This window comes from Macaca mulatta, chromosome 11 (assembly GCF_049350105.2).
Source record: "Macaca mulatta isolate MMU2019108-1 chromosome 11, T2T-MMU8v2.0, whole genome shotgun sequence".
Classification (NCBI taxonomy): domain Eukaryota; kingdom Metazoa; phylum Chordata; class Mammalia; order Primates; family Cercopithecidae; genus Macaca; species Macaca mulatta.
Genome location: NC_133416.1, coordinates 111,238,303 through 111,260,240, shown reverse-complemented (window position 1 = coordinate 111,260,240; position 21,938 = coordinate 111,238,303). Strand labels below are relative to the sequence as shown.

Below are 21,938 nucleotides of genomic sequence, written 5' to 3'. Positions count from 1 at the left end.
GCACCATTTATTAAATAGGGAATCCTTTTCCCATTTCTTGTTTTTGTAGGTTTGTCAAAGATCAGATGGTTGTAGATGTGTGATGTTATTTCTGAGGCCTCTGTTCTGTTCTGTTGGTCTATATGTCTGTTTTTGTACCAGTACCATGCTGTTTTGGTTACTGTAGCCTTGTAGTATAGTTTGAAGTCAGGTAGCATGATGCCTCCAGCTTTGTTATTTTTGCTTAGGATTATCTTGGCAATGTGGGCTCTTTTTTTGTTCCATATGAACTTTAAAGTATTTTTTTTCCAATTCTGTGAAGAAAGTCATTGGTAGCTTGATGGGGATGGCATTGAATCTATAAATTACTTTGGGCAGTATGGCCATTTTCACGATATTGATTCTTTCTATTCATGAGCATGAATGTTTGTCCATTTGTTTGTGTCCTCCTTTATTTCGTTGATCAGTGGTTTGTAGTTCTCCTTGAAGTGGTCCTTCACATCCCTTGTAAGTTGGATTCCTAGGTATTTTATTCCCTTTGTAGCACTTGTGAATGGGAATTTACTCATGATTTTGCTCTCTGTTTGTCTGTTACTGGTGTATAGGAATGCTTGTGATTTTTGCACATTGATTTTGTATCCTGAGACTTTGCTGAAGTTGCTTATCAGCTTAAGGAGATTTGGGGCTGAGATGAGGGAGTTTTCTAAATATACAATCATGTTATCTACAAACAGGGACAATTTGACTTCCTCTTTTCCTAATTGAATACCCTTTATTTCTTTCTCTTGCCTGATTGCCCTGGCCAGAACTTCCAACACTGTGTTGAATAGGAGTGGTGAGAGAGGGCATCCCTGTCTTGTGCCAGTTTTCAAAGGGAATGCTTCCAGTTTTTGCCCATTCAGTATGATATTGGCTATGGGTTTGTCATAAATAGCTCTTATTATTTTGAGACACGTTCCATCAATACCTAGTTTATTGAGAGTTTTTGGCATGAAGGTCTGTTGAATTTTATTGAAGGCCTTTTCTGCATCTATTGAGATAATCATGTAGTTTTTGTTGTTGGTTCTGTTTATGTGATGGATTACGTTTATTGATTTGTGTATGTTGAACCAGCCTTGCATCCCAGGGATGAAGCCAATTTGATCGTGGTGGATAAGCTTTTTGATGTGCTGCTGGATTCAGTTTGCCAGTATTTTATTGAGGATTTTTGCATTGATGTTCATCGGGGATATTGGTCTAAAATTCTTTTTTTTGTTGTGCCTCTGCCAGCCTTTGGTATCAGGATGATGCTGGCCTTGTAAATGAGTTAGGGAGGATTTGCTCTTTTTCTATTGATTGGAATAGTTTCAGAAGGATTGGTACCAGCTCCTCTTTGTACCTCTGGTAGAATTCAGCTGTGAATCCATCTGGTCCTGGACTTTGGTTGGTAGGCTATTAATTATTGCCTCAATTTCAGAGCCTGTTATTGATCTATTCAGAGATTCAACTTCTTCCTGGTTTAGTCTTGGGAGGGTGTATGTGTCCAGGAATTTATCCATTTCTTCTAGATTTTCTAGTTTATTTGCATAGAGGTGTTCATAGTATTCTCTGATGGTAGCTTGTATTTCTGTGGGATCGGCGATGATATCCCCTTTATCATTTTTTATTGCATCTATTTGATTCTTCTCTCTTTTCTTCTTTATTAGTCTTGCTAGTGGTCTATCAATTTTGTTGATCTTTTCAAAAAACCAGCTCCTGGATTCATTGATTTTTTTGAAGGGTTTTTTTGTGTCTCTATCTCTTTCAGTTCTGCTCTGATCTTAGTTATTTCTTGCCTTCTGCTAACTTTTGAATTTGTTTGCTCTTACTTCTCTAGTTCTTTTAATTGTGATGTTAGGGTGTCAATTTTAGATCTTTCCTGCTTTCTCTTATGGGCATTTAGTGCTATAAATTTCCCTCTACACACTGCTTTAAATGTGTTCCAGAGATTCTGGTATGTTGTGTCTTTGTTCTCATTGGTTTCAAAGAATATCTTTATTTCTGCCTTCATTTCATTATTTACCCAGTAGTCATTCAGGAGCAAGTTGTTCAGTTTCCATGTAGTCGTGCAGTTTTGAGTGAGTCTCTTAATCCTGAGTTCTAATTTGATTGCACTGTGGTCTGAGAGACAGTTTGTTGTGATTTCTGTTCTTTTACATTTACTGAGGAGTGTTTTACTTCCAACTATGTGGTCAATTTTAGAATAAGTGTGATGTGGTGCTGAGAAGAATGTATATTCTGTTGATCTGGGGTGGAGAGTTCTATAGGTGTCTATTAGGTCCACTTGGTGCAGAGCTGAGTTCAAGTCCTGGATATAATTGTTAACCTTCTGTCTCATTGATCTGTCTAATATTGACAGTGGGGTGTTAAAGTCTCCCATTATTATTGTGTGGGAGTCTAAGTCTCTTTGTAGGTCTCTAAGGACTTGCTTTATGAATCTGGGTGCTCCTGTATTGGGTGCATATATATTTAGGATAGTTAGCTCTTCTTGTTGAATTGATCCCTTTACCATTATGTAATGACCTTCTTTGTCTCTTTTGATCTTTGTTGGTTTAAAGTCTGTTTTATCAGAGACTAGGATTGCAACCCCTGCTTTTTTTTTTTTTTTTTTTTTTTTTGCTTTCCATTTGCTTGGTAGATCTTCCTCCATCTCTTTATTTTGAGCCTATGTGTGTCTCTGCATGTGAGATGGGTCTCCTGAATACAGCAGACTGATGGGTCTTGACTCTTTATCCAATTTGCCAGTCTGTGTCTTTTAATTGGGGCATTTAGCCTATTTACATTTAAGGTTAATATTGTTATGTGTGAATTTGATCCTGTCATTATGATGTTAGCTGGTTATTTTGCCCATTAGTTGGTGTAGTTTCTTCCTAGCATCGATGGTCTTTACAGTTTGGCATGTTTTTGCAGTGGCTGATACCAGTTGTTCCTTTCCATGTTTAGTGCTTCCTTCAGGAGCTCTTGTAAGGCAGGCCTGGTAGTGACAAAATCTCTCAGCATTTGCTTGTCTGTAAAGGATTTTATTTCTCCTTCGTTTAGTTTGGCTGGATATGAAATTCTAGGTTGAAAATTCTTTTCTTTAAGAATGTTGAATACTGGCCCCCACTCTCTTCTGGCTTGTAGAGTTTCTGCCGAGATATCCGCTGTTAGTCTGATGGGCTTCCCTTTGTGGGTAACCTGACCTTTCTCTCTGACTGCCCTTAACATTTTTTCCTTCATTTCAACCTTGGTGAATCTGACAATTATATGTCTTGGGGTCGCTTTTCTTGACAAATATCTTTGTGGCACTCTCTGTATTTCCTGAATTTGAATGTTGGCCTGCCTTGCTAGGTTGGGGAAGTTCTCCTAGATAATATCCTGAAGAGTGTTTTCCAACTTGGTTCCATTCTCTCCATCACTTTCAGGTACACCAATCAAACGTAGATTTGGTCTTTTCACCTAGCCCCATATTTCTTGTAGGCTTTGTTCATTTCTTTTTACTCTTTTTTCTCTTTTCTTCTCACTCTACTTCATTAATTTGATCTTCAATGACTGATACCCTTTCTTCCACTTGATTGAATTGGCTATTGAAACTTGTGCATGCATCATGTAGTTCTCGTGCCATGATTTTCAGCTCCATCAGGTCATTTAAGGCCTTCTGTGCACTGTTTGCCATTGTCTAATCTTCTTTCAAGGTGTTTAGCTTCCTTGCAATGGGTTTGAACATCCTCCTTCAGCTCAGATAAGTTTGTTATTACCGACCTTCTGAAGCCTACTTCTGTTAGCTTGTCAAAGTCATTCTCCATCCAGCTTTGTTCGCTTGCTGGCGAGGAGCTGCGATCCTTTGGAGGAGAAAAAGCACTCTGGTTTTCAGAATTTTCAGCTTTTCTGCTCTGGTTTCTCCCCATCTTTGTGATTTTATCTACCTTTGGTCTTTGATATTGGTGACCTACAGTTGGGGTTTTGTGTAGATGTTCTTTTTGTCGATGTTGACACTATTCTTTTCTGTTTGTTAGTTTTCCTTCTAACAGTCAGGTCCCTCAGCTGCAGGTCTGTTGGAGTTTGCTGGAGGTCCACTCCAGAACCTGTTTGCCTCAGTATCACCAGCAGAGGCTGCAGAACAGCAAACATTTCAGAACAGCAAATATTGCTGCCTGATCCTTCCTCTGGAAGCTTCATTCCAGAGGGGCACCCACTTGTATGAGGTGTCAGTTGGCCCCTACTGGGAGATGTCTCCCAGTTAGGCTACACGGAGGTCAGGGACCCACTTGAGGAGGTAGTCTGTCCGTTCTCAGAGCTCAAACACCGTGCTGGGAGAACCACTGCTCTCTTCAGAGCTGTCAGACAGGGACGTTTAAGTCTGCATAAGATTCTGCTGCCTTTTGTTCAGCTATGCCCTACTCCCAGAGGTGGAGTCTACAGAGACATCTGGCCTTGCTGAGCTGTGGTGGGCTCCGCCCAGTTTGAGCTTCCCTGCCACTTTGTTTACCCACTCAAACCTCAGCAATGGCAGACACCCCTCCCCCTGCCAGGCTGCTGCCTTGCAGGTCGATGTTGATCTCAGACTGCTACACTATCAGTGAGCAAGGCTCAGTGGGCATGGGCCCACCGAACCAGGCACAGTATATAATCTCCTGTTGTGCTGTTTGCTAAGACCATTGGAAAAGTGCAGTATTTGGGCGGGAGTGTCCCGTTTTTCCAGGTAAAGTCTGTCATGGCTTCCGTTGGCTAGGAAAGGGAAATCACCCAGCCCCTTGGGCTTCCCGGGTGAGGCGATGCCCTGCCCTGCTTTGGCTCACCCTCTGTGGGCTGCACCCTCTCTCCAGCTAGTCCCAATGAGATGAACCAGGTACCTCAGTTGGAAAAGCAGAAATCACCCGTCTTCTGCATCAATCATACTGGGAGCTCCAGACCAGATCTATTCCTATTCGACCATCTTGGAACAGAATCCAGGCATAAATAATTTTTAAGGAAGTAAGCATGTTCTTGTAAATATTGTCTAAATAATTAAAATGACATAAAGTTATGGATAAGAACATTTTATCGACTATTAGTTCTTAAAATAAGATTTTTTGGTTTGCTTTCTTCAGCTTTATTGAGGTATAGTTGACAAATAAAAAATGTATATATTCACCAACCATGGTGGCTCATGCCTGTAATCTCAGTGCTTTGGGAGACACGGTGGGAGGATCGATAGAGCCCAGGAATTCAAGGTTACAATGAGCTATGATTGCACACTGCACTCCAGCCTGGGTGACAATCCTGTCTCTGAAAAAAATACACACACACACACACACACACACATATATATATACACACACACACATATATACACACACACACATATATATATATTCAAGGAGTACAATGTTTTAATATACACATTGTGAAATGATTACCACAATCAAGCTAATTAACAAATCCATCACCCTCACATATTTACCTTTTGTGTATGGTGTGGTGAGAACTCTTAAGATCTACCCTCTTAGCAGATTTCAGGTATACAATACATTATTAGTAATAACCGTCACCATGCTGTGTGTTAGGTCTCCAGAACTTGCTCATCTTATAACTGCAAGCTTGTACCCTTTGACTGAGATTTCCTCATTTCTCCACCTCCCTGTCCCTGGTAATCACCCTTCTACTTTCTGTTTCTGTAAGTTCAACTTTGTAGATTTCTCATATAAGTGAACATGCAGTATTTATTTTTCTTTGCCTGGCTCATTTCACTTAGCATAACGTCCTCCAGGTTCACCCATATTGTCACAAATGGCATTATTTTCTTCTTTTCTAAGGTGAAATAATATTTTATTTTGTGTGTATATATGTCTACACACACACACACTCATATATATGCCACATTTCTTTATCTACTCTTTCATTTATGGACACAGGTTAGTTCCATATCTTGGCTATTCTAAATAGTGCTGCAGGTTGGGCATGGTGACTCATGCCTGTAATCCCAGCACTTTGGGAGGCCGAGGCGGGCAGATCACCTGAGGTCAGGAGTTGGAGACCAGCCTGGCCAACATGGTGAAACTCTGTCTCTACTAAAAATATACAAAAATTAGCCAAGCGTAGTGATATGCACCTGTAATTCTAGCTACTCGGGAGTCTGAGGCAGAAGAATTGCTTGAACCCGGAAGGCGGAAGTTGCAGTGAGCTGAGATCGTGCCACTGCATTCCAGCCCAGGTGATGACAGAGCGAGACTCTGTTTCAAGAAAAAAAAAAGAAAAAAAAATAGTGCTGCAATGAACCTGGGAGTGCAGATCTAGCTTTGATACTGATTTTCTTTCTGTTGGATATATACCCCAAAGTAGGATAGCTGCATCATATGGTAGCTCTATTTTTAATTTTTTGAGAGACCTCCATATTGTTTTCCATTATGGCTGTACTAATTTACATTCCCACTAGCAATGTACAAGGGTTCCCTTTTCTCTACATCATCACCAACACTTATCTTTTGACTTTTTGGTAATAGCCATTATAACAGATGTGAAGTGATATCCTATTGTGGTTTGGATTTCAATTTCCCTGATTATTAGTGATGTTTAGTATCTTTTCATATACCTGTTGGCCATTTGTATGCCTTCTTTAGAGAAATGTCTATTCTGGTCCTTTGCCTATTTTTAAATCAAGTTTTTTGGTTTTTTTTGCTGTTGAGTTGTATGAGTTTCTTATATATTTTGGATATTAACTTCTTATTAGATATATGGTTTGTAAATAATCGCTCCCATTCCCCAGGTTGCTTTTTTATTTTACTGATTGCTCCTTTGCAGTGCAGAAACTTTTTAGTTTGATGTAGTCCCACTTGTTTTTGCTTTTGGTGTCATATTAAAAAAACATTGCCAAGACCAATGCCACAGAGCTTTCCCCCTGTTTTCTTCTAGTTTTACAGTTTTACATCTTAAACATTTAATTATGTTATTATTAAATTAATAAATAATAAAAATGAATATTTACTTATTTAATATTTAATTCATTTTGAACTGGTTTTGTGTATGAGATAAAGATCCAAGTTTTTAAAATTAATATCCAGTTTTCCCAGCACCACTTATTGAAGAGACTATCCTCTCCCCATTGTGTATTCTTGGTGCCTTTATGGAAGAATAATTGACCATATATGCATGGATTTATTTCTGGGCTCTCTATTCTGTCCCATTGGTTTATATTCCATTGGTCTATGTGTCTGTTTTTATGTCAGTACTACACTTTTTGGATTACTATAACTTTGTAAATATAATTTAAAATTAGGAAATGTGATGCCTTCAGTTTTGTTCTCGCTCAAAGTTGCTTTAGTTATTTGGGGGCTTTTGTGGTTCCATATGCATTTTAGGATTTTTTTTTCTACTTTTGTGAAAAATGCCGTTGGAATTTTGATAGGGACTACATTAAATCTGTAGATTGCTTTGGGTGTTATGGACATTTTGACAATGTTGATTCTTTCAACCCCCATTACTTTTCTGAGGGCATAATTATATAAAGTTCTAGAATGTTAGATCTAATAGAATTGTCTTCTTCAGTCATAATGATGAGGAAACTGAGATGGAGAGAGATGGAGTGATTTCCCTAGGATCACACAATCATAATGGCTTGTACAAGTGGGGTTCCAACTGTTTGCCAAGCACTGTTGTAAGTACTTAATGCATGTAAATGTATTACTGCATTTAATCCTCATAAAGCCTTATATAACCTTCATTTCCTCAACTTTTTATTTATAAATGATTCTAATTTATAGAAAAGTTGCAAGAAGAGTATAATGGCTCAACCAATTTTGCCACGTTAGTATTGTCTCTGTACCTCTCACTCTCTCTTTCCACACACAAACACCCCTGAACCTCTTGACCTTTCACCCCTAAATGAATATATGTGTCTCTTACTATCAATGATGTACTCCTACATAACCATACCACATTTATTCTCTCAGGAAATTTAACATTAATGCCATAATATTTCCCTAATTTCCCAAAAATAAACTTTGTAGCTCTTTTTAAACATTTGGTCCAGGATGCAGTCAAGGTTCACACTTTTTTTTTTCTTTTTTTTTGAGATGGAGTCTCACTCTGTCACCAGGCTGGAGTGCAGTGGTGCGATCTTGGCTCACTGCAACCTCAGCCTTCCAGGTTCAAGCAATTCTTCTGCCTCAGCGTCCCAAGTAGCTGGGACTACAGGTGCGTGCCACCATGCCCAGCTAATTATTGTAGTAGAGATGGTGTTTCACCATGTTGGCCAGGATGGTCTCGATCTCTTGACTTCATGATCCACCTGCCTCGGCCTCCCAAAGTGCTGGGATTACAAATGTGAGCCACTGTGCCCAGCCAAGGTTCACACTTTCCATTTCATTGTCACATTGTCAAGCCTCTAAAGAGTTCCCAATGTGTTGTTTTTTTTTTTTTTTTTTTTTTTTCCTCTCATGACATTGACATATTTGAAGAGACCAGGGCAGTTTGTCTTCAGAATGATCCATGATTTGGATTTTATCATGACCTTATCCATGATAGAATCAGGTTAAATATCACTGGCAGGAACACATTGATATTTATCACATCTCAAGGCACAGGATTTCAATTTGTTTCATTTTGTTGATCTTAAATGTGATTACTTTGAGAATGTGAATTTTCTGTACCCCAACAACCTTTTACCCTATCATTTTAGCATTTATTGAGGTTTTTTTGCCTCAATTACTTATTAACATGTTGATTGTAAAATGGTATTACAGACATTTTATGAGTGAGGAATCTTAAGTTTCCAAGGGAAGGGGTTCTTATGTATTGTGGAGCTAGGATTTGAACCCAGGTAGTCTGACTCCAAGACCCACAGTCTAATACACTAATTGTGTTGGAAAAGGATTTCCAGTTGATTTTCCACTTGATTTCAGTGCCCTCAGTCAGAAACTGTGTCTTGTCTGCTTGGGTTTTTTTTTTGTTGTTTTTTGAAACCCAAGAAGTGCCACCATCAGAGATGAGATGAAATTGTAGAGAGGAAGGAGAGGATGAAATTCAGGCATGCCAAATCTTTATGCAATTATACACACACACACACACACACACACACACACACACTTTTTTTAAAGCAAACTTTCTGTTGAAACTACATGCTTCTCAAGGACACCACTCCCACCATATGGCTTAAGGTTTCCTACAACAATCGGCTTCAGGAACTTACCTTCTTGGCTCACTACTGCTGTGCGTTGCAATTGGCGTGCCATTATCTGCATCCTAAAGCCTCTTGTTTCATCTTAAAGAGATTTCAGAGTTGGCAACACACTGGACAGGGAAAGATGAACCCCCTGTTCAGATGAGTCAGCACTTACTATTCCTCTGCCTCTGGAGTGGTCTCACTGTTACAGTAACCAAGCACTCAGGAAAGAGCCGACCAGCCTTGCCTGTGAGCTGTAAAGCTTCATCAACACATGGTGAAATCTGTTATCTGGAGCCCAATTCACCTGACCCCTGGTGTAGCCACAAGGGCCCTTTGACCCCTGCAAACTGCTCCCCATATTCACACACCATTCTGGCCACAGCAAATTTATTTGTAAAGACTTTCATTTGCAAGAAACTGAACCTCATTTCAAAACAGTTTAAGGAAAAAGTGTGAAGTTACTGGTTTTTGTAACTGGGATGCCCAGGAAGTGGATGATCTGAGGGACTTAAAGCTCGGCTTCCCTCTGGTCTTTGCCCCATTCTCTCCTGTGATACCAGATGTCTTGTTTCATGGAGTGGGAGAAGGGGCCATGTGGCCAGAGATCATTCTAGGCTTCCATCATCCCCAAAAGTTAGATGCATGCATATCACCTAAAATCCTAAATGGATAAAAAGTACCTGAAACCCTATCTCAGAAAAATCCTCAGTAGCGTGCTGTTTTGACCCAATTCTTTTCCAGGTGCAAAAGGGGAAGAGAAGGGTCACTGCCATGCACTCAGAGCTCTTGGGTGTTCAGTCTGTAGCCTAGGAAAATAAAAGGAACATTGTAGCTGGTTGTTTACAGTGAATTAAAGACTTGAATCAAATCTCTGTTGAAGAGTTTTCCTAGACGACTGCCAGCAAATTCTCATAACACTTTGGTTCATGAAACCGTGGGGACCTATGATATCCTTCCTTTCTCAATTACCTCCTTGGGCTGTTTCTGTCATGTTGTTAGTTTCTAAAGGTTGTTAGTCCTGGTTTGCTGTCTGCAGCCTCCCATCAAATGTCAAGTTCAGAAGTTCCTTTGAAAGACCATAATTAAGAAGGATCAACTTAATTTTAAAATAAACTGAGTTTTCAAGACAAATTGTTTTTTATGGCAAATTAACTTTTCTGTGTGAGATGAAGTCAGTTGCCAACTCCTGGGGTAATTGGCAAAATGTCACAAACAAGTGAATGGACATAAAAATGTGACAAAGGCCGGGCGCGGTGGCTCACGCCTGTAATCCCAGCACTTTGGGAGGCTGAGGCGGGCGGATCACAAGGTCAGGAGATCGAGACCACGGTGAAACCCCGTCTCTACTAAAAATACAAAAAATTAGCCGGGCGCGGTTGTGGGCGCCTGTAGTCCCAGCTACTCGGGAGGCTGAGGCAGGAGAATGGCGTGAACCCGGGAGGCGGAGCTTGCAGTGAGCCGAGATCGCGCCACTGCACTCCAGCCTGGGCGACAGAGCGAGACTCCGTCTCAAAAAAAAAAAAAAAAAAAAAAGGTGACAAAATTTAACTTTAGATTTTACAGTAAAATGAATGTTGTCATCTAAAATCCTTATCTAATGGTTAAATTTTATTTTATTTTTTCATCAAACCTGCCATATCCTATGCTTAGCTTAATGCCTACCACTTCTCCTAATGAATATCCAAGGTATTGTATTAAGCATATAGATAGATACATTGTAAATTGGGAAAACTGGGAAGGGAAGTCTTTACAGATATATTTCGAGAATAGAGGAAGGTTGTCTTAGCCTTCTTGATTTCAGAGCATAAATAAAATACTCCAGAATATAATGCAAAGATCGAATTTGAGTTTGGGGAAATGTTTGGTTGAAAGTTTTTCATGGTAGGTTAATCCTTTTCTTGCCTGCTTGGTTCTGATAGTACTCTGAGAACATTATTTATTTATTTATTTATTTTTTTGAGATGGAGTCTCTCTCTGTCACCCAAGCTGGAGTACAGTGGTGTGATCTTGGCTCACTGCAACCCCCTCCTTGCAGGTTCAAGTGATTCTCATGCTTCAGCCTCCCAAGGAGCTGAGATTACAGGTGTGCCCCACCACATCCAGCCAATTTCTGAATTTTTAGTAGAGATGGGGTTTCGCTGTATTGGCCAGGCTGGTCTCGAATTCCTGGCCTCAAGTGATCCGCCTGCCTCAGCCACCCAAAGTGCTGGGATTATAGGTGTGAGCCACCACACCCGGCCACATTATTGTCTTTATTTGATGATGTAGCTCACTTTTTAGTCACTGATGACTAATCGGATCTGTAATTCTTCCTGTAGAAAGTATAGGAGAGAATAAAAAACCTGTGTTGATCACTTGCTCTCTCCTTTGGGACACATGTTATCCCTCTAGGTTCAAACTTCTTGCCAGATTTCAAGTCCCCTTTGAATACCTTGAAATTGGAACAAAATATTAAAGAAAAAAATCAGTTCCACAGAAGGAACAACAATCTCAACAAATGACCTTCCCAACAAATGGTCTTGGAACAATTGGATAACCATATGCTAAAAGATGAAGTTTAATCTACACTTCATGATATATACAAAAATTAACTCTAAATGAAAATATTAAGTCTAAAACTATAAAATTCTCCAAGAAAACATAGGAGAAAGTCATTATAACCTTAGGTTAGGCCAAAAATTATTAGATATGATACCAAAAGCATGATCTATAAAAGAAAAAAAGGCCAGGTGTGGTGGCTCATGCCTGTAATCCCAGCACTTTGAGAAGTCAAGGCAGGCAGATCACTTGAGCTCAGGAGTTCAAGACCAGCCTGGGCAACAGGGCAAAACCCCATCTCTATAAAAAATACAAAGATCAGCTGCGTGCGGTGCTGTGCGCCTGTAGTCCCAGCTGCTTGGGAGGCTGAGGTAGAATTGCTTGAGCCTGGGAGGTGGAGTTTGCAGTGAGCCGAGATCGTACCACTGCACTTGAGGCTAGGTAATAGAGTAAAACCCAGTTTCAAAAGAAGAAAAAAAAGAAAATGAATCTGACATTATCAAAATGAAATACTTTTGCTCTGCAAAATTTATTAAGAGACTGAAAAGACAAGCCACATACCAGGGGAAAGTATTTGCAAATCGCATAACACAGTGCTTTTTTTTTTTCTTCTTCTTTTTACAGAGTCTCACTCTGTTGCCTAGGCTGGAGCGCAGTGGCACAGTCTTGGCTCACTGCAACCTCCGCCTTCAGGTTCAGGCAATTCTCCTGCCTCAGCCTCCCGAGTAGCTGGGATTACAGACCCACACCACCAAGCCTGGTTAATTTTTGTATTTTAGTAGAGACAGGGTTTCACCATGTTGGCCAGGCTGGTCTTGAACTCCTGACCTCAAGTGATCTGCCAGCCTTGACCTCCCAAATTGCTGGGATTACAGGCATGAGCCACAGCACTGAGGCCTGACACAGGGCTTGTATCTGGAATACATAAACAACTCCCAAAACTCAAAAATAAGAAAATAATTCTATAAAAATGCACAAAAGATTTAAACAGACATTTCACCATATGTGGATGGTAAATGAACACACAAAAAGATGCTCAACATGAGTAATCATTAGGGAAATGCAAATTAAAATCACAATGCAATTCGCCCATTATAACAGCTAAAATAAAAAAAATACCGACAATACCAAGTGCTGTCAAGAACACAGAGCAACTGGAACTTTCTCACCATGCTAGTGGGAATCAAAATGAAAATGTTTTCACTCAGGAAAAAAAGATTGTCAGTTTCTGTTTCCACTCAGGAAAAAAGATTGTCAATTTCTTTCTTTTTCTTTTCCTTTTTTTTCAGACAAGGTCTCTCTCTGTCACCTGGGCTGGAGTGCAGTGGTGCGACCGTGGCTCACTGCAGCCTCAACCTCCCAGGCTCAAGCAATCTTCCCACCTCAGCCTCCTGAATAGCTGGGACCACAGGTGCCCACCACCATGTCTGGCTAATTTTTTTTCTCTAACTCCCCACATTTGGTTTTTGAGGTTTTTGTTGTTTTGTTTTGTTTTCATAGAGACAGGGGTCTCACTATGTTGCCAGGGCTGGTCTTGGACTCCTGAGCTCAAGCAATCCTCCCACCTTGGCTTCCCAAAGTGCAGGGATTATAGGCATGAACCACTGTGACCAGCTTAGATTGGCAGTTTCTTTCTTTTTTTTTTTTTTTTGAGACAGAGTCTTGCTCTGTCGCCCAGGCTGGAGTGCAGTGGCCAGATCTCAGCTCACTGCAAGCTCCGCCTCCTGGGTTCCCACCATTCTCCTGCCTCAGCCTCCCGAGTAGCTGGGACTACAGGCGCCCACCACCTCGCCCGGCTAGTTTTTTGTATTTTTTAGTAGAGACGGGGTTTCACCATGTTAGCCAGGATGGTCTCGATCTCCTGACCTCGTGATCTGCCTGTCTCGGCCTCCCAAAGTGCTGGGATTACAGGCTTGAGCCACCGCGCCCGGCCGGCAGTTTCTTATAGAGTTAAATATATATCTACCAAAAGACCTAGCAATAACACTTCTAGGTAGTTACCCTCTATTCACACTAAAACCTGTAAACAAGTGTTTATAGAAACATTATTCATAATCACAAAACAATGGAAACAACCCAAGTGTCCTTCAGTGGGTGAATGGATAAACTGTGGTATATCCATTCAGTGGAATACTATTCAGCAATAAAAAGGTACAAACTATTGGTAAAGGCAGTAGCAAGTATGAATCTCAAAAGCATTATGCTAATTGAAAAAAGAGAGTCTCTCAAAATATTACATCCTGTAGGATTCCACTTATATGACATTCTGGAAAAGGTAAAACTATAGAGACAGAGAATAGATCAGTGGTTGCCAAGGGCTAGGTGTTGGACAGGGCCTGACTACAAAGGGGCAGCACAAGGGAATTCTTTAGGAGTGTTGGCATTGTTCTCTATCCCATTTGTGGTGGTTGTTACAAGAATCTATGCATGTGTAAAAGTCCATAGAATGACAGAAACAAAAAAGTAAATTCTAATGTGTGTAAATTTTAAAAAACTTAAAAATCAACATGTCAAATTTTGCAGCTGACATGGTAATATTCCTTTAATAAATGTGTCATGGAAAAGAAGCCTATTTAAAATGAAAACAGATATACTGAATGTTTATTATACAGAACCATTTGTGTTTCCCTGGGTGAAGCGCTCTTTCTGATTCTTCAATGCAGTCTAAAGAATTCAGAAAATACTACCTAATAAAAGAGAAACAGTATGCATAGCAATTTTTGAAATTTTATTTTATTTTAAGTTTTGGGATACATGTGCAGGTTTGTTACATAGATAAATGTGTGCCATACTGGTTTGCTGCACCTATCAACCCATCACCTAGGTATTAAGCCCCGCATGCATTAGCTATTTATCCTGATGCTCTCCCTCCCCCTGATGCATAGCAATTTTTAAGAACATCAAGAAAGAACTCACAGTAGGAAATGTGTGTAAATCCAGAAGACCAGAAATAAATATGCTTGTCAACATGTATCAAATACCTTGGCAGAAAAATAGTTCTCATGGGCCAATTCTTTATGCTCTGAAGCAGCAGCTGGTCTCTTTTGTTAAAATAAGTTGTTCTTGGAATACACCTAGTTGATAGGCCTCTTAGAATTTGCCCTGCATTTTTCTTATGCAAAGGACTTTATGTAAAAAGTTGGCGTGATAGAATATGAGAATGGTTGATGATGTGACAGTTATAGTTCTTGCTGCTTAGCAAAATATAATGCATCATGTGTGTGTGCGTGTGTGTGTATGTGTGTGTGTGTGTAGAATCTCCTGTGCTTATTTGTATGTATAAATAGATAATACATTAGTATGATCTGACATTCTGTAGGTGCCAAAGCTGCTATTTATTAGTCAGAACACTTCTGTGGGACTGTGCCAGCCATTTATAACTGGTACCCATTTTGATTGATCAGTGCCAAAGGCCATATGAGTTATTAAATATGTTCAGTATAAATCCTGTAAGACTATCAACCAAAAAAATCTCCCTTTTTCTACCAGTCTACCCCCCCTATATTTTCTGTAATCTTCAACACAGAGACAAAAAGGCCTTTTAATATTGGGTTACATGAAGTTGGGTAGAGGTGGGTATTTTAATTACTTTAATCATGTATAACAATGTGAAACAGGCATATCTCACCCCAAATCTGTCTCTGACAGTCCTCCAGCCTTTCTTCCAGGGGTCTCTTTCTTTCCATTTGTGTTCCCTTCTCCTTGCAGTCACGCTGAAAGCATGCCCCCTCCTGATGTTAATCTGGGACCTGATAAACATCCTACTGTGGGATGAGATAAACTTTCTCATCCCACAGTGACCATCCCCTGGAATATTATTGCTGTGAGCTTGGGGCTACAAAAAGACACATGACAAATCTGGCAGCTCTTCTGAAAGCAGCAGTTTTTCTTCTTTTCCTTTCTTTTCTTTTCTTTTCTTTCTCTCTCTCCCTCTCTCTTTCTTTCTTTCTTCTTTCTTTCTTTTCTCCTCCTCCTTCTCCTTCTCCTTCCTTCCTTTCTTCCTTCCTTTCTTTCTTTTCTTTCTTTCTTTCTTTCTTTCTTTCTTTCTTTCTTTCTTTCTTTCTTTCTTTCTTTCTCTCTCTCTCTTCTTCTTCTTCTACTTCTTCTTCTTCTCCTCCTCCTCCTTCCTTCCTTCTTTCCCTTCCCTTTCCCTTCCTTCCTTCCTTCCTTCCTTCTTTCCTTTCTCTCTCCTTCCTTCCTTCCTTCCTTCCTTCCTTCCTTCCTTCCTTCCTTCCTTCCTTCCTTCCTTCCTTCCTTCCTTCCTTCTCTCCTCTCTCTTCTTTCTTTTTCTTTTTTAAAACAAGGTTTTGCTCTGTCTCCCAGCTGGAGTGCAGCAGCCATGGCTCACTGCAGCCTCAACCTCCGGGGCTCATGCGATCCTCCTGCCTCAACTTCCCAAGTAGCTAGGACTACAGGCATGCACCACGATGCCTGCTAATTTTTGTATTTTTTTGTAGAGATCGTTGCAGGGGGGTCTTATTATGTTGCCCAGGCTTATCTCCAACCCCTGGGCTCAAGCATCTGCCCACCCTGGGCTCCAAAAGTGAGCCACCACACCCGGTAAAACACTTAAAATGTCACTTTAGGTCCTGTGGGAAGAGCAGTGTGGAGGTGGGCTGAGGTTAGAAGGTGCAGAGAGTGAAAGAAGATTGTGGGCTGAGTATTGGACATCTGTTCTTGAATAGTCCCTGGGCCTGCCATAGGAAAGGAAGTTCTCCTGGGTAAGTGATTGGACTTTTCCTTCTCCTCTAATAACATTTTTTCTTGGGCTGTGGCCGAACCTTAGGATTCTGGTTCATCCCTTATTCAGACCAGGTTAGCTTTTCCCTGCTCTCACCTGGCCATCTCACCTAGGCACAGAAGACCTGGCTTTCATAACAGATAGCTTTCTCCCTGAGGGGCGAACTCTGCCAGCAGTTGAAGGAGTGATTCCTTTCCACTAATTCTTGCACAGTTCCCATGAATTTGAAGGTAAAACAAAAAACGTGAAACTTTGAGCTCATTGTGAGCAATGTTAAGTGTTTACTCTCCTTTACCTTCAGAATTCCCTTGGGAATGTTTGGAAAACAGTGCTTTAGGGCTTTAACAAAGTTAAACACTGATGGAGGGGGTTTTGTGCACTTAAAATAAAATCCAAACTCCTCTTTAGGCACAGTAGTATCCGGTCCCTTGGTACCTCTCTGGCCTCTTCCATCCAGTCTCTCCTTTGATCCACTGTGATCCAGAGACTTTGAGCTTCTTGCAGTTCCTAGAATATTTAGAGCTCTTTCCAGCCCCAGGGACTTTGCACTTGCTGTTCCCTTTGCCTGGGATGCTCCTCTGCATGTTCTGCCCTTGTCTGGCTCTTGCTCTTCCTTCCCTCCAATGCCATATCCTCAATGAAGTTTTTGCTGATTTCTCTTCCTGATGCACTCCCTACCCCTGTTCATCTTTATCCCAACATCTCCTTTGCTTCCTTCATAGCACTTACCGTAATCTAATACTTTTATGTGTCACATTTTAATATCTGTTTCCCCCACTGGACCAAAAGCTCCAGGAGGATAGGGACCAGGACTGTTTCATTTGTTGGTACATCACTGGGAAGTGGCACAGTGCTGGGCTTTTAGTAGGATCTCAATATGTAAATACTGAATGAATGATTGAATTGAGTATAATGCATGCCCCTCCAAGGGATTCCTGAAGATGCAAAAGCTTCCTTATCAAGGAATGAAGTTCTGATAGTAGAAAGATAGCATAGGGTTGATATTTTAGATCAAGGAAGTCTTCTAGTGTGATACTTCCAGTTACGGCCATCTGCTATGCTGACCCAGAAGGCTGACAGAACTCTTTTTGCAGGAGGTTAAAAAAAATTCTGGGCCAGGCACTGTGGCTCACACCTGTAATCCCAGCACTTTGGGAAGCCAAGGTGGATGGCTTGCTTGAGGCTAGGAGTTTGAGACCAGCCTGGGCAACATGGCAAAACCCCATCTCTACTAAAAATAAAAAAATTAGCTGGGAGTGGTGGCACACGCCTGTAGTTCCAGCTACTTGGGAGGCTGAGGAAGGAGGATCACTTGAACCTGGGAGGTGGAGGTTGCAGTGAGCCAAGATCGCAACTGCATTCCAACCTGGGTGATGGAGTGAGACTCTGTCACCAAAAAAAAAAAAAAAAAAATTCTGACGACTAAAGATTAGCTTTTGAGGACCCTTAGTAAGGTTTGTTCAACCACAGGCATCACTTTTGAAGACATGGGACTGTATTTATTTTGTTTCCAAAATTTTAGATTCGGAGCAGTAGAAAATGATCACACACTTCACGATATATCAGTCTTTCAGAGAAGGCATAGTCCTTAACACTTGTTGATGACTTTTAAGTTGATTCTCTTTCAAACAGATTTTTTTCTTTAATCCACAGGTTACGGTTCTTATCTGAGTGAATACACATGGCTCTGTTACGAAAAAGTAAGATTACAACTTTTGAAAATAATGATTTAAAAACAGATATTTGGGGAGGATGGTTTTGAGGCTCGGGCTTGGCTTTTTTCTTCTTTCTTGGATTATCTTTGATTTTCATGGATAGTTTTCCCACAGGCACTTTTTGGCATCATCATTTCTGGATGATTCCCATGGAGAGTTGTTCAGTATTTTAGTCAGAAGTGAACTTATTGGCTGGGCGCACTGGCTCACGCCTATAATCCTAGCACCTTGGGAGGCCGAGGTGGGCGGATCAGTTGAGCTCAGGAGTTTGAGACCAGCTTGAGTAACATGGCGAGACCCCATCTCTACAAAAAATACAAAAATTAGCCAGGCGTGGTGGCGGGCACCTGTAGTCTCAGCTACTCAGGAGGCTGAGGCAGGAAGATCACTTGAGCCTGGGAGGCAGAGGCTGCAGTGAGCTGAGATCGCACCACTGCATGCCAGCCTGGGAGACAGAGTGAGACCCCGTCTCAAAAAAAAAGAAAAGAAGAAGAAGTGGAAGTGAACTTACAACAGGGATCATATAGTTCTATAAAACTTGCAAAAATAACGCATTTTCTCATTCGGAATAAATATTCATGTTTGTAGCTAATTTAGCATTTGTAATTTGTGATTTTGTATTCTTAGTCTTAAAGAGTCACCTCAAATCTTCAGACCCATCAGAACCTGGATTTGCCTCTGATTTTAGATCCAGTAGTTTGTGAATTTGAGGAGAAACATAGTAACCTAATTCTGTGACTGTCAGGGTAGAGTTGCCAGATTCAGCAAACATAGACACAGGACAGGACAACCAGTTAAATTTAAACTTCAGATAAACAACAAATAATTTTTTAGTATAAGTATGTCCCAAATATTGCATGAGACACACTTGTCTGGGTAATTTTTGTATTTTTAGTAGAGACGGGTTTTCACCATGTTGGCCAGGCTGGTCTTGAACTCCTGACCTCAAGTGATCCACCCGCCTCAGCCTCCCAAAGTGATGGAATTACAGGCGTGAGCCACTGTGCCTGGCTGTGGCAGGTGAATATTAATCGAACCTGTTGATAAACTGTAGAATTTTGTCCATTTTCTGTCCATTTTCTGCTTCTCTATAATTTTGTTTTAAACTGAGTCTAGTATCTGATTGTCCCTGGCTGAATCTGATAATCCATTAAGGCAGGGAGGAACTGGGTGTCAGCAAAATAGAATCATAGCCTCAGGATGTAGCTTTGGAAGGCATCCATGGAGACTCTTTTACAAATGGGAAGACAAAGGCATAGAGGCCAAAAAATAGATGCATATGAAGTCAATAGATTAAGTCTCTTGATGCATAAAAATAATAAAAAAAAAAAATACAGGCTGGGTGCGATGGCTCATGCCTGTATTCCCAGCACTTTGGGAGGCTGAGGCAAGTGGATTGCCTGAGTCCAGGAGTTCAAGACCAGCCTTAGCAACATGGTGAGACCCCATCTCTACTAAAAAAAATACAAAAAAATAGCCAGATGTGGTGATGTGTCTATACTCCCAGCTACTTGGGAGGCTGAGGTAGAGAATCACCTGAGTTTGGAAGGTTGAGGTTACAGTGAACCGAGATCACACTGCTGCACTCCAGCCAGGGCAACTGAGGTGAGACCCCATCTCAAAAAAAAAAAAAAAGATAAAATAAAATAATAACAACAGTGGTACATAACCATTTGTAAAGTCTTTATCGGGCCTGCATTGCCTTGGTTAACTCTCAAAACAGTAGTACAATGTAATGCTTATTATTACAATCTCCATTCAGCAGATAAGCACACCAAGCTCAGAGAGGTTAAGATACCCCTCGGCCATATAACTAGGAGGTGGTAGAAAGGAGATTTGAATCTGACTTCAAATTCACACCTTCTTCCCTTCTACCAACTTTTCCCAAACTTTAGGTAGGTGTGCACTACACATGCCACCATGCATCTTCTCAATTTTTCATCAGTTGTGTTCTTTCTGTCCTAAACGTTACTTAATATTTTCTTTAGGCCAGGCACAGTGGCTCATGCCTGTAATTTCAGCACTTCGGGAGGCCGAGGTGGGCGGATCACCTGCGGTCAGAAGTTCAAGATCAGCCTGGCCAACGTGGTGAAACCCTGTCTCTACTAAAAATACAAAAATTAGCCAGGCATGGTGGTGGAGGCCTCCCAGCTACTTGGGAGGCTGAGGCAGGAGATTCGCTTGAACCCAGGAAGCGGAGGTTGCAGTGAGCCAAGACTGTGCCATTGCACTCCAGCCTGGGCAACAAGAGCAAAACTCTTATCTCAAAAAAATTTTTTTTTCTTTGACTAATTTTTAAAATTTATACTTCATAATAGAAAGTTTTTATCCTTACTGTAAATGAAAACAGAATGATCGCCTATCATTAAAAAAAAGGTAGCTTTAAACACGTATACAATTAGAAGAATGTGATTCAATTCTGGGTAGCTTTTGTTGCGTTCCTGCACATAAAATCAGAAAGACTGACTTTCTCATATGGTGATTAAATATTAATGCTATGAACATGAACTTCCTCAGTCATTTCATGCACAACTGGTGCTATGTGTTCCATATTCAAGAAAACACTGTTTTACACCAATCTACTTCTCAGCAGATCCCAAGGGCCAACATCACTGGAACAAACAGACCTGGAGGCTTGGAGGCATTGGGGTCTTCTGTTTACCCAGGGCAAGAATGTTTCCTTCCTTCCTTCCTTCCTTCCTTCCTTCCTTCTTTCCTTCCTTCCTTCCTTCCTTCCTTCCTTCTCTCTCTCTCTTTCTTTCTCCTTCTCTTTCTCTTTCTTGTTCTCTCTCTCTCTCTCTCTCCCTTTCTTTCTTTCTTTCTTTCTTTCTTTCTTTCTTTCTTTCTTTCTTTCTTTCTTTCTTTCTTTCTTTCTTTCTTTCTTTCTTTCTTTCTTTCTCTCCCTCTCTCTTTCCTTCCTTCTTCTTCTTTTCCTTTTTCTTTCTTTCTCACAGAGTCTCCCTTTGTCGCCCAGACTGGAGTGCAGTGGCACAATCTCAGCTCACTGCAACCTCCACCTCCCAGGTTCAAGTGATTCTCCCGCCTCAGCCTCCTGAATAGCTGGGACTACAGGCATGCGCAACACTCGGCTAATTTTTGTATTTTTAGTAGAGACCGGGTTTTGTCATGTTGGCCAGGCTGGTCTCAAACTCCTGGCCTCCAGTGATCCACCCTCCTTGGCCTCCCAAAGTGCTGGGATTACAGGCGTGAGCCACCGCACCCGGCCTGCACATCATCCTTGACCAAGGGTTGAATTAACTGAGAAGCAACTGTGTCATAATGGCTAAGAACATGTATTTATAATTACTACTGGCTCAAAAGAAGAATCACATAAATTCAACAAAATAAAAGCCACATACAGCAGACCCACAGCTAGTATCATACTAAATGGGGAAAAACTGAAAGCCTTTCCTCTTACATCTGGAACACGACAAGGATGGCTGCGTTTCACCATTGTTATTCAACATTGTACTGGAAGCCCTAGCTAGAGCAATCAGACAAGCAAAAGAAATAAAGGGCATCCAAATAGGAAAGGAAGAACTCAAATTATCCGTGTTTGCAGATGATATGTTTTTGTTTTGTTTTATTTTGGAGAAAGGTCTTGCTGTATTGCCTAGCGGTGTGATCTTGGCTCACTGCAACCTCCACCTCCCAGGTTCAAGCAATTCTCATGCCTCAGCCTCCCAAATAGCTGGGATTACAGGCATGCACCATCCCGCCCAGCTAATTTTTGTATATTTAGTAGAGATAGGGTTTCACCATATTGCCCTGGCTGACCTTGAACTCCTGGCCTCATGTGATCTGCCCACCTCAGCCTCCCAAAGTG

The 21,938-nt window shown here is 41.0% G+C and overlaps 1 protein-coding gene across 7 annotated transcripts in view; it reads left to right on the top strand.

Moving 5' to 3' along the window:
• The window catches only part of GLT8D2 (glycosyltransferase 8 domain containing 2), a 74,126-nt gene that overhangs the window by 27,066 nt on the left and 25,122 nt on the right, over positions 1 to 21,938 (top strand). For 5 of the 7 annotated variants that reach the window (XM_015152545.3, XM_015152541.3, XM_015152544.3 and 2 more), the window contains one exon: positions 18,051 to 18,097. The exons of 1 other annotated variant lie outside the window; for it this stretch is intronic. In XM_015152545.3, coding sequence (XP_015008031.1) covers positions 18,079 to 18,097 — 19 coding nt within the window. In that variant the 5' untranslated portion in view covers positions 18,051 to 18,078. 7 annotated transcript variants of the gene reach the window in all.